The 13,387-nt window shown below is 45.7% G+C and overlaps 1 protein-coding gene across 1 annotated transcript in view; it reads left to right on the top strand.

Annotated features, from left to right (window-relative positions):
* Window positions 1-13,387, top strand: part of LOC144772154 (pepsin A-like) — a 63,513-nt gene that overhangs the window by 46,164 nt on the left and 3,962 nt on the right. The window contains exon 7 of the mRNA XM_078656302.1: window positions 670-814. Within this exon, the coding sequence (XP_078512428.1) occupies window positions 670-814 (145 nt within the window). The remainder of the gene's footprint in view (window positions 1-669; window positions 815-13,387) is intronic.

Genomic DNA, 13,387 nt, shown 5'->3' with positions numbered 1-13,387 from the left:
GGACAGTGTCTGCTTGTTAATTCCTCGGGCCACAGGCAGCTATGGATGACGAAGGGGAACCATGTGAAATAGTGGCCAAGCTTAAAGACACACATGTATGTATGATCACACAAGAGTGCTGTGTACACAGATGATCTATTTATAGTAACATGTTAAACTTCCCAGTGAAAACCTAGTGACCTAGCAGAGTTTGTTTCTGTATCCGATTAGTAGGGAATGCAGTGTAGGGGAAGGGTTAACATTCTCAAATATGAATTGTAGGCTTGAGACCTTTTCATCAGATCTCATACCCTACAGAAGATCAATGCTTGAGGTTAGAATATAAAACAAATCTGGAGATAGTCTGAGGCACACTGAAATCATTACTAAGAATTACAACTAGACAACAAAACAGTATATAACAGGTTCTGCCAGGACTCCTGTTACTGGATGAGTTGATGATATATATATGATACTGTTTGAAATGTGTATGTACATGAGGTGTTTTATTATGTGACTTTATGTTCAGTGAGAAGCCCAGATCAGGTGATGGTGTCTCCCATACGAAGATGAGAAGCTCTGAAGATGGTAGATCTGTTTCTCACAATTGAGACTTGAGAGCATTTGAGTTCATATTTAATTTCCTCTTGAGAGCCTCCATTGATATTAGTCTCTTGCTTCCAACCTCAGTGTCTCCGTGAATGGAAACATTATCGCCTGCGACGGAGGATGTCAAGCTATGGTGGACTCGGGAACAACTATGATAGGTGGTCCCAGATCTGGAATTATAAATATCCTCAATGTTATTGGAGCATACTTGGACTCTAATCGGGAGGTAAGTGACAGTAGCTTCCTCTTTCAGGTGTAGGACCAAAGAATTAACAAACTTTTCAGCTGGAAGCCATTGTTTTATACAATGATGGCCAGCCCCTAAATTTAAACAGATTAACAATCAATCAGTCAATGAAAACAGATAAATCAATCAGAAAACCTCACTATAACATTGATTTTTTAATACAGTTAAACTGACCTGTTAAAAGCCAAATTCCATCTATATATAACAAGTTCATTTCTACTAAATTGCAAAGCTGATCTAGCGATTTAGTATTCAACTATATTATTGTTATATAGTCCCTGATGTCCATAAAAGCTAAACGTTTATGCAGAAAATGGCATTTGCATCAAGCATTTTGTTAATGAGAGCTCTAGACAGATTCTAAGTCTAATTATTTCTCAATAAATGTTTCATACTGCAAAACAATCTAGGGCACAACAATTTCACTAGAAATGTCCCACAATTCCTAGATCCCAGTAGCTGTATGGAAGAGCACAAACATTTCCAACTTGATATTTAATGCATTCAGGAAATCACAAAGGTATAGCCAATTTATGCCCGGCTGAAATTCAGAAAAGGATTCCTTACAGGTACAATGACTACAGAGAAATCAGCAGTCTTAAACCTTCTCAAAACATAGGAAGCGAACTTTCCAAAGCATGGTTTGCCTGGGAAGTTGGGGAAAACCTCGCTGCATGTTGGTCTGTGGAAATTCACAAACTCTTATCCATTACCCTACTATCCAGCAAATGGTTAGAGAATATAGCAGAATATGGTTTGCTTACTATTGTTACCCTCACTTTTTGCTGGTGTTGCGCTGGTTCTTGACTTTACTCTGGCTGTGGCCCTGCTAATCAGGACCCCAGCCAAGCTGCTTCCTCTCTAAATTAATTGCATGTACTTTAGGTACACTCCAGATTGATTACTGGATTATCCTTGTGAGTACTTAGTATATGGTACCCTAGGTACCAAGGGCATAGGTACCCCAGAGGTCTACCAGGTGCAGCAGCATGTATTGTGCCACCCCTGGGAAGCCTTCCAAAATGACACCACAGGTCTGCTACTGCAGCCTGGGTATGGTGGTGCATGCACCCCTTACTAAGATATAGGTTACCTATATCTACCTTTAATCACTGACACATATAATTCAGTCACTCTTATGGCAGGCCTTATCAATCCTGAAGGCAGAGTGCTTGGTTTTGTGTTAGAGGGTGCCCATGCACGAGCAGGACCCCTCTGCAGCTTTCTGAATCTTTTCTCTGAGGCTGTTCTGTGATTCAGTCACACCATATACTCTTAAGTGCATTATAACCTCGCTGTAAATATTAACTTTGGACTTGCTGCATGGAAACATGTCGTGTTTGGAGTAAAACACTTTGGAATCCTACCCCCGCCAGTCCTGGTGGCGGGGGTAGAATTCCACCCTTCTAGAGGGAGAGACATGTACACACTAGTCTGACCAGTAATAGTTTAAAAGAACCCTAGCATCACAAAATGGATGCTGCTGCCACAGACACAGGTCTGACCTCCTGCTGCTGGACGAAACTCTGGCAGGGGAGACCTGGACAATGAGTTTCCTGTCACAAGGAGGTGTAACCACTTCCCAGACAGGCTTTATTATAATGGGGGTGGGTGGGTGCATTCAGAGAAAGCTTTTCAGACAATGCTGGAGGCACACATGTTGTCCTTGTACATACCCCAGTTCAAACCGGATGCAGGGGCATGGTGCGAAACTGGATAAAGGGAAAAAGGTGTAACCGCCCCTCTCCCTAGACCCTCCCATAGGTGGGTCCCCAGAGTATGTCCAACCCCCTATCTTAGTATAAGTATGGGACCCCAGTCCTTAGGACTTCAGATTACACCCGAATGAAACTCTGCAACATATATCCTGGTACTTCGACATTCTACTCGACTAGGAGATGGGGTCAAGGAGTGACTCCCCTGTTCAAACAGGCACCAATGAAGCATTTGCCGGTCTGCATCTTCAAAGCTCCCGCTGCCCGAACGAGGGATGTGGAACCGGTACTCCTGACACCGTGCATATTTGCTAAGTGCATTGACTTTCTGAGTTTTTCTGAAGTTGTGCTTTGGGTTACTTGTAGCCCAAGCTCCAAGCATCATTTGCACTGAAGATTGTAGGCCTACACTCAACAAGTGTTCTGTGGGCCTGCTTCTTGCATTTCTGCTTGAGGATCCGTCGTGATCCCTAGTCCGTTGACTGGTGGTTACCCTCGAAGATAACTCTACTTTTCATTGGGCTTCCCTAGTTTCTCCAGGTGTGCCCTGACGCCCTACCAAGTGGTGAGTCACTCAGACCTTGCTGGTCTGCACCGTAGCCTATCTCTGCTTTATGTGCGGGTTGCTGTTGCCAAGGCTTTTTGGGTCCAATCCAGGCACCAACACCGCAGCACTCGACATCCTTCATGGGACAGCTCAAATCCACCTCCTGGTCATCGTCAACATCCCTAGGACCTCGTGGCTGAAGACTCAACCTTCACCTTCTTCACCTGCAAGCACCCAACATCGGTGGGCATCCGCTCATCGCCTTCGTGGTCACTGGCTAGTGAACCAGACTCTGTCCCCTCTGCTTTCAGGTTCTTCACATCTCCGATCCAGGCTTTAATCCCTTCGGACACTTTCCTCTTGGATGCCAGCAGCACTTTGCAGCAGATCACCATTGATAACGAAAACGAAACCTGACACGAAAATACATCTATGCACTCGGCTTCTCTTCGTGAGGTAACTTAAGTATTCCGGTGCTCCCGTGGGTGCTGACTGTAGAATCTCCTAGTTCTAAAGGGGTTTGCTCCAAGTCCTTTTCTAAGTGTCCTTTAGAAGTTAATGGTGATTCGTGTCTGTGTTCACACTTTGCATGCGTCAACCGTGGGGCCCCTGTGTCTCTACCTTGGGTGGTTCCTGGTGGCCCCAGTGGTTCTAGAGGCTCTAGTCCTTGTATCTATGCAAATCGTGGTTCTTATACCACTTTATTGATATATGGTTTGGTACTCCCCTAGGGTTCAACGTATATTGTGCTAATTTACTGTGTGCTAAATACGTTTAACTGATGTACTTTTGCCTCTAGCCTCATAAAGGGCCATATGTATCAAGCCCAAATGCGTTCGGGCGTTTGCGAATGCATTTTCGGTAAATGGTATGTATCACACAAATCTTCATGCAAAATAAGGAATCGCAAAATTTGCGATTCCTTATTTTGCAATTGCATTTAAGGAATCGCAAATTTTGCGATTCCTTAAATGCAATGTATGAAGCCCAAAAAATGTGCAAAATGCCCTTAAGGAATCGCAAATTACCACCAACTTCTAGTTGGTGGTAAGTTGCGAATTCCTTGAAAAATGCACATTTTTGCATTTTTCAAAGTGCCATGTGACGCACATACATGCCCTTAGGGCATGTATGTGCACCACATGTGCACCTATGCTTATTTCAGGGGTGCAGCACGGTGTCCTTTGGACACCCCTGCACCCTTGAAATTATTCTCAATTTGCGATTAGCAAATTGCGAATGGAAAAAAATTGAGAAAAAATTCCCATTCCTTCCTATGGGCCTCCTGGCCCATAGAAATGAATGGGAAAGTATTCCTTAATTGCGAATTTGAAATTTGCGAATTCGCAATTAAGGAATATCAAGAAATCTCTAAACAAATGCCTTTTTCTTGATACATACCATTTTGCGATTCTGAAATAGCGATTTCTTAAAAATCGCTATTTCAGAATCGCAAAATGGTTCCTTGATACTTATGGCCCAAAGAGACTAGAGGGATGTGTTTAGAATAAATACATATCTATATATATAAAAACAAATGTATGTCTGTCTGTCTGTCCTTTATGCATTACTACACCATTCATCCGATCGCCATGAAACTTTGGGAAGTTGTTGAGTACACTCCCATGAAGGTTCCTGGCATATGCATTACTACACCATTAATCCGATCGCCATGAAACTTTGGTCCAATCCCACAGAAATCAGACTCCGATGCTGACCAGGTAGGTGACGCTGACCTTGACCTGAATAATGTAGCTCCTACTGGAGATGGAGATGGAGGCCCTGTGGGTCCCTTCTTTGTCCCCCCAGGAAGAGTTGGAGGTGTGCCTAGAAGGCCAAGATCTCCATCACAGGAATCTAACCATGTTGACACATCTGTAGGGACATCTGTCTCTTCTCTTAGGAGGACACCTCCCAGGAGAAGAGGTAGCATCAGATGAGACTTGCAGAAGCTCAGCTGAGGATAAGGAGACAAAGAATAGCCTTAGAAAGGGAGTTCCTGTAGCTTGAAAAAGCGAGAAAAAAGATGGGACTAGAGTCCCATGGTGGCAGCAATTTCCCTAGTGGTAGGGAAATGTCTTATGACCATAGAAACAAGATTTTCCCTCCCAACCAGAGTGGGGATGACATCCACAAATGGATAACTGCCCTGGAAAGGGCCTGCAGAGTACAGAAGGTCCCCCAGGAGCAGTGGGCAGCAAACTTGTGGCTCTCCTTTGCAGAAAAAGGTAGAGACAAGCTCCTCACTGTCAGAAAAGAGGATGCTGATGATTACAAAGTCCTGAAGAGTGCTCTCATAGATGGGTTTGGCCTAACCACTGAGCAGTATAGAATACAGTTCAGAGATAGCCAGAAGATACAGACTCAGGATCGGATTGACTTTGTAGATTGTGGTACTAAGGCTCTGGAGCGCTGGTTACTGGGCAGTAAAGTGTGTGATTATACAGGATTATACAACTTGATTATGACGAAGCAGATCCTTAATAACTGTCAGAATCAGCAGTTGCATCAGCACCTGGTAGACTCAAGTCTGACCTCTCCCCAAGAATTTGGAAAGAAGGCAGACAAATGGGTCAGAACCAGGGTGAAGCAGAAGGTACAGAACCAAGGTGGTGACCATAAGAAGCAAGATCCTAATAAGGGTGGGGAGAAGGGTAACGACCAGAAGTCTTCACAAGGCCCCCAAAAAACATCTAATGGTGGGGATTCCCATTCTTCCAAGAAGAAAGGCCAAAAGAAACCATGGTGTAAAGTCTGCAAGCAGAACAGCCATTGGACTAGTGATTGCACTAGAAATAAAGATTCAACTCAAGCCACCACTGCCTCTAAGGCAACAGTTAACCCTAGTTCAGCTCCAGTTGGTGGTACTCAGCAGAAGGGTGTAGTAGGGTTAACCCTGGGTTCTGAGATAGACTCTGGCCTAGTCAGAGTTCCAACTCGGGCTGTACTGATCTGTGATGGAGGCATGGACATCACCTCCTTTGTGAGTCCCAGTAACGTGGGCAAATACAGACAGCAGCCTTTGATAAATGGAAAAGAGGATATGGCCTACAGGGACACAGGGGCAAGTGTCACAATGGTGACACACTACCTTGTGGACCCTGGACAGATCATACTTGGTGAACTTTACCAAGTGACCAATGCTAGCAATGTCAGGACCAACCATGACCTGGCAGTTGTTAATTTCTCCTGGGGAGGAGTAACTGGCCTCAAGAAAGTTGTGGTAAGTTCAGACCTCCCTGTTGAATGCTTGCTTGGCAATGATTTAGAGACTTCAGCCTAGTCTGAATCGGAGTTAAGGACCTATGCAGAAATGTTAGAAATATCAGCACATGTGTTTGCTGTGACTAGGTTACAGCCCAAAATGTCTAAAACTGAACAGGCCCTGGAATCTGAAATAATGGACCAGGTGCCTTACAAGAAAAGGAGCAGTAGGGTAAAGTGCCTTCCCCCTGACTCAGAGTGAGGATCAGTCTCTTGAGGGAGATGATTGTACTCCTGAAGAAGGAACTGTCCCAGATGAGCTTGAGCCTGATTAGGTTGAGTTCTTGGGGACAGGGGGCCCTTCCAGGGTAGATCAGATTCAGGAGCAGCTGAGCTGCCCTTCTCTTGAATCCCTCAGATAGCAGGCTGCTGCTGAGGCTGCTGGGAATGCTAGTGGCACTCATAACATTTATTGGGATGATGGACTCCTGTATTCAGAGACTAGAGATCCCAAGCCTGGTGCAGCCAGGAGGTTGGTTATACCTTTGAAATAATTCAGGGGCTTCCTATTGACACTAACCCATGATATTCCTCTAGCAGGACACCTGGACCAAAACAAGACTTGGGACAGAATTGTCCCTCACTTCCATTGACCCCACATGTCTGAAGACACAGAGGAGTTTTGTCGCTCCTGTGTCACCTGTCAAGCCAGTGGCAAGGCAGGTAGTACTAAAAAGGCCCCCCTGATACCACTAACTCTGGAGGGGGTTTCCTTTGAGAGGGTAGGGATTGGCATTTTTGGTCCCATGGATCCTCAGATAGCATCTGGGCACAGATTTATCCTGGTGGTAGTGGACCAAGCCACTAGGTACCCAGAGGCACCTGTAGTGGCAAGAGCCCTCTTTGGAGTGTTCTCAAGAGTGGGCTTCCCTAAGGATGTAGTTTCTGACAGAGGTGCAAACTTTATGTCTAGCTACTTGACTGCAATGTAGAAGGAGTGTAGAGTGAATTACAAATTCACCACACCCTATCACCCACAATGCAATGGTTTAATTAAGAGGTTCACAAAACCTTAAAGTGTATGTTCAAGTGTCTCCCAGAAAAGCTTAGGCGGAGATGGGACATCCTCCTACCCTGCCTTTTATTTGCATACAGGGAGGTTCCTCAGAAGAGGGTTGGTTACAGCCCTTTTGAACTTCTGTTTGGGCATCCTGTCAGAGGTACATTGTGTCTGGCGAAGGAACCTCTCAAACCCCCTAGTGGACTATGTACTTGGTCTCCGTTCCATGATGGCTGAGTATATGAAAAAGGCAACCAAAAACCTTGAGGCTAGCTAGGAATTACAAAAAGTCTTGTGTGACCAAAAGGCTGTACTGTCCGTTTACCAGCCAGGACAGAAAGTGTGGGTGTTGGAGCCTGTGGCCCCAGCAGCTCTCCAAGACAAGTGGAGTGGCCCCCATACAATTATTGAACAGAAGGGAGAGGATACCTATTTGGTAGACCTTGGAACTCCCAGGAGTCCCCATAGGGTGCTTCATGTCAACAGACTGAAACCTTATGTTGACAGGGCAGACATGGGCTTGCTCATGGCTACTGATGAAGGACAGGAGGAAGAGTGTGACCCTCTCCTAGACCTGTTCTCACAGAACCCTGATGATGGGTCAGTTGATGCTGTAGCCTTGGCAGGCAGCCTCACTGCTCAGCAACAAGCTGATTGTAGACAGTTGCGCAATCAGTATAGGAACATGTTCTCTCTGGCTCCAAGTCAGACTACCTGGTGCACTCATGAAGTGGACACTGGGGACAGTCTGCCTGTTAAAAAGAAGATATACAGGGAACCTGATCATGTGAAGGACTGTATCAGGACTGAAGTCCAGAAAATGCTAGATTTGGAAGTTATTCAACCCTCTCATAGCCCTTGGGCTACTTCAGTGGTCTTGGTACCAAAACCTCACACCCAGGGTGGTAAGAGAAAGATGAGGTTTTGTGTTGACTACAGGGGTCTCAATGCAGTCACTAGGACTGATGCCCATCCAATCCCAAGAGCAGATGAGCTTATAGATTTGTTGGCCTCAGCCAAATTTCTGAGCACATTTGATCTTACAGCTGGCTACAGGCAGATCAGATTAGCTGATGATGCAAAAGCCAAGACAGAATTTGTCTACCCCTAGTGGACACTATCAGTTTGTTGTAATGCCCTTTGATTTGAAAATGCACCTGCCACTTTTCAAAGGTTGGTGAAAAAAGTCCTAACAGGCCTGGAAGGCTATAGTGCAGCCTATCAAGATGATATTGCTGTCTTGTTTTGTTTTGGAGGCGCTGTAGAAAGCAGTCCTAACTATCAAGGCTACTAATGCCAGATAGGGCAGAGTCAGGTTGTGTACCTTGACAACTTTGTAGGTGGAGGCCAGGCTCAACCATTGCAGAGCAAAATCCAAACCATCATGGACTGGGTTGATCCAACTTCCCAGACTCTGATCAGAGGTTTCTTGGGCCTGACTGGGTACTACAGAAGGTTTGTCAAGGGGTATAGTTCCATTTTGACACCCCTGAATGACTTAACATCTATAAGAATGCCAAAGAAAGTTCAGTGGACAGTTAGCTGTCAAAAGGCATTTGATGTCCTGAAGCAGGCCATGTGCACTGCACCAATTCTGCAAAGTCCTAACTACTCCAAAGAATTCATTGTCCAAACAGATGCATCTGAGTTGGGGGAAGGGGCTGTGCTATCACAATTGAATGATGAAGGTCAGGACCAGCCAGTAGCTTTTATTAGCAGAAGGCTGACCCCTAGAGAGAAACGTTGGTCAGCTATTGAGAGGGAGGCCTTTGCTGTGGTTTGGGCTCTGAAGAAGCTGAGGCCATACTTGTTCGGCACTCACTTCACTGTTCAAACTGACCTTAAGCCCCTCTTATGGCTAAAACAGATGAAGGGTGAAAACCCCAAACTTTTGAGGTGGTCCATTTCCCTACAGGGGATGGACTATACAGTGGAACATAGACCTGAGAGTAACCATGCCAATGCAGATGGACTCTCCATATATTTCCACTTAGACCGTGAAGAATCAACTGGTCAAGGTTAGTTTAGTGTCCCTGCGTTTGGGGGGGGTGGTTGTGTAGGAGAGTAGGATCTGTTTTCTAAGGCTACCTCCACTTTTTGCTGGTGTTTCACTGTTTTTTTACTTTAATCTGGCTGGTGCCCTGCTATCCAAGACCCCAGCCTAGCTGCTTCCTCTCTAAATTGATTGCATGTACTTTAGGTACACCCCAGTTTGGTTACTGAGGTACCCTTGTGAGTCCCTAGTATATGGTACACTAGGAACTAAGGGGATAGTTACCCCCGAGGACTACCAGGGGCTGAAGCATGTATTAAGACACCTCTGAGAACCCTTCCAAAATGGCACCAGAGGACTGCTACTGCAGCCAGGGTAAGGTGGTGCATGTACCCCTTAGTAAGTTATAGGTTACCTATATCTACCTTTAATCACTGACACATATAAACCTATCAGTCACTCCTATGGCAGGCCTTATCAATCCTGAAGGCAGAGTGCTTTTTTTGTTTGAGAGGGTGCCCATGCATGAGCAGGACCCCTCTGCAGCTTTCGGATCTATTCTCTGAAGCTGTTCTGTGATTCAGCCAGACCATATACTCTTAAGTGCATTATAACCTTGCGGTAAATGCTAACTTTCGAATAGCTGCATGGAAACATGTTGTGTTTGGTATCAAACACTTTGGAATCCTACCCCCCGCCAGTCCTGGGGCGGGGGAAGAATTCCACCCTTCTAGAGGGAGAAGACATATACATACTGGTCTGCCCGGTAATAGTTTAAACAAGCCCCAGCATCACAAAATGGATGCTGCAGCCACAGACACGCATTTGACATCGCGCTGCTGGACGAAACTCCGGCAGGGGAGGCCTGAACAATAGGTTTCCTGTCACAGGGAGGTGTAACCACCTCCCAGACAGGCTTTAGTGTATTGGGGCTGGGTTGGTGCACTCTGAGAGTGCCAGAAAGTCTGCACTGGGGGCACATTTGGTGTCCCTGTGCATAGTCCAGTTCAAACCGGTAGCAGCACTCAGCCCTTATTCTGGCGCGAAACTGGACAAAGGAAATGGGTGTAGCCACCCCTCTTTCCAGACCCTCCCATAGGTGGGTCCCCAGAGTATGTTCAACCCCTTTTCTTAGTATAAGTAAGGGACCCCTGGCAACAGGACTTTAGATTACACCTGGCAAAACTCTGAAACAGAATCCTGGAACTTTGACGCTCTACTAACGATTAGAGGACAGAAGAATCTCCTTTGGGGTCAAGAAGTGACTCCCCTGTTTAAACAGGTACCAATGAAGCATTTGCCAGTCTGCATCTTCAAAGCTCCTTCCGGACTCCGAAGTACCTGCAGCCCAGGAATTGGATTTCTAGACTTCGCTAAGGCCGAACTGAGTCCCCAGCAAAGCTGAAACCCTCAGCCCTCATGAGTGGCGTGGATCCAGAATACTGGACACCGTGCACATTTGCTAAGTGCATTGACTTTCTGAGCTTTGTTGAAGTTGTGCTTTAGGTTACATGTAGCCCAAGCCCCGAACATCATCTGAACTGAAGATTGTGGGCTAACAGTCTACAAGTGTTCCGTGAGCCCGCTTCTTGCATTTCCTCTTGAGGCGCCTTTGCGATCTCCAGTCTTTCAACTGGTGGGTCCCCTCGAAGGTAACTCTGATTTTCCTTGGGCTACCCTTGGGTTGCTCCAGACATGCCCTGACGCCATACGAAGTGGTGAGTCACTCAGACCTTGCTGGTCTGCACCGTAGCCTATCTCTGCTTTCTACGTGGGTTGCTGTTGTCAAGGCTTTTGGGTCCAATCCGGGCACCGACACCACAGTACTCGAATCCAGCTCCTGGTTGTCGTCGACATTGCCGGGACCTGGTGGCTAAAGAGTCAAGCTTCACCTTCTTCACCTCAAATCACCCAACATCGGTGGGCATCCGCCTATCGTCCTCCTGGTCACTGCTAAGTGACCCCGACTCTGTTCCCTCTGCTTCCAGGCTCCTCTCATCTTCGATTCAGGCTTGGATCACACCGGACACTTTCCACATGGACACCAGCAGTACTTTGCAGCAGATCGCCATTGAAAGCAACAACAAAACCCGACACGAAAAGACACCTATGCACCCGGATTACCTGGGTGAGGTGACTCGAGTACTCTGGTGCTCCTGTGGGTGTTGACTCTAGAACCTCCTAGTTCTAAAGGGGTTTGCTCCAAGTCTTCTTCTAAGTGTCTTTTATCCTTAACCTCTTCAGCGCGGCGCGAATTTTCACGCTATGCTGAAGGTTCTAATGAGCCTATGGGCTCATGACGGAACCGTTCCGTCATGAGCACAGCTCAACCGACGCTCATGACGGAACCGTTCTGTCATGAGCGTCAAAGGGGTTAAAATTCCAACTGCGACTTTGCCCATAGAAGTTAATGGTGATTCGCAGCTGTGTTCACACACTGCACGCGTCCCCCGTGGGACCCCTGTATGACTTCCTTGGGTGGTTCCTGGTGGCCCCAGCGGTTCTAAAGGCTCTAGGCCATGTGTCTATGCAAGTTGTGGTTCTTTTACCACTGTCTTAATAAATGGTTTGGTACTCCTCTAGGGCTCAACGTATATTGTGCTAATTTATTGTATGCAATTAAGTTTACTGAATGTACTGTTACCTCTTATACGAGACTAGAGGGATGTGTTTAGAATAAATACTGTGCTGTTAAAAGCACTTGCTGCACTTTTTGGCTATGAAGCATAACACAATACAATGCTACACTCAGTACACAGTGCACTTCTGCACCTCACAACGTGCAGGATACATGGAAGATAATAAAGGGAGCTTTACAACACTGGCTTTTTGGTGACTCTAATGTCTTTTCGTGTTTCTTGAGACATTGCCAGTTACCTTGGCATTTTTTTATCTTTCCAGTTCCTCCCTGTTATTTTCCAACATTATTTATCAATATATAGTTAAAGAAATCATTATATTCCAATTGTACTTGAGTTGAAAAGCACAAATTAAACTACACCGGGGGCTAACAAGCCCCTTGCGCTGCTGGCGTGTCACTTATTCCCATGTTAAAAGTGACGTGCCGGCAGCGAGAGGGGCTTGTAATTAAGCCCCTGGATCTGTTCCATTCACTGAACAGTAAACCCTAAGCCAACTATAAAGGACTTTTGGACATATTATCAAGGACCGGTGTTAAAATTATCACCGTTTTATCGGCAGAAAACTGCAGATAAAACCGCGATAATGGGCTTGATAATACGCCCTTGTTAATTCCCATAGAAGCACATGTTAACATCAGAACCTGAGCTTCTATGGGAATTAACAAGGCCTATTATCAAGCCCATTATCGCGATAATTTTAACACCGGTCCTTGATAATATGCCCCTTTGTTCTCTGAAAATCACACACTTTCGAGAACACTTGATATTCCGCAGCAGGCTCTTCTCTGTCTCACACTAAGGAGACAGCATCATTCTTTGTATCTGGATTATGGAATTATCCTTTGTCTTTCAGATTTGTAAGTTTGCAAAAAATGTGACATGACAAAGATCCAGGCGTTCCCATGGTGGACATTACTTGGTTTGGTCACATAGGGATGAAATGGCATCAACTGCTGTCGGTGGTGAAAAGCAATTCGGATTATGAGCACCTTGATGCTATGATAATTCTCAGAGACTATTGGATAGGGTTCATCTGCCACAGTAATATCCGCTTTGACATGCCTGATACCTGCAGAAGAGGCAAATTGTATTTGACAGCAGAAGGGAATAGGATTTTTCTAAACAACTTAAAGGAATATATCCAGGTCTACCACTAAGTGTGAACAATGCACTAAGAACAAAAAGGCTCTTTTCAGAGCCATCTCATTCTCACAAGTATACATCTTATTTTTATTAAAATCGTTCCACAAAGTTTTTGGGGTACTGCGTTACTCTCACAGTACTGTGACACCACGGCAGAGTTTATTTGGCCATGCACAGCTTGGGTGTTGACCTCGGGGCTTGGCTTGCCCAACCCAGCCATGGGCGCCCAACACCCTACTGTGCATAAA

The sequence above is a fragment of the Lissotriton helveticus genome, chromosome 8 (genome assembly GCF_964261635.1).
Source record: "Lissotriton helveticus chromosome 8, aLisHel1.1, whole genome shotgun sequence".
NCBI lineage: Eukaryota > Metazoa > Chordata > Amphibia > Caudata > Salamandridae > Lissotriton > Lissotriton helveticus.
This window is presented reverse-complemented; position numbering and strand designations above follow the sequence as displayed.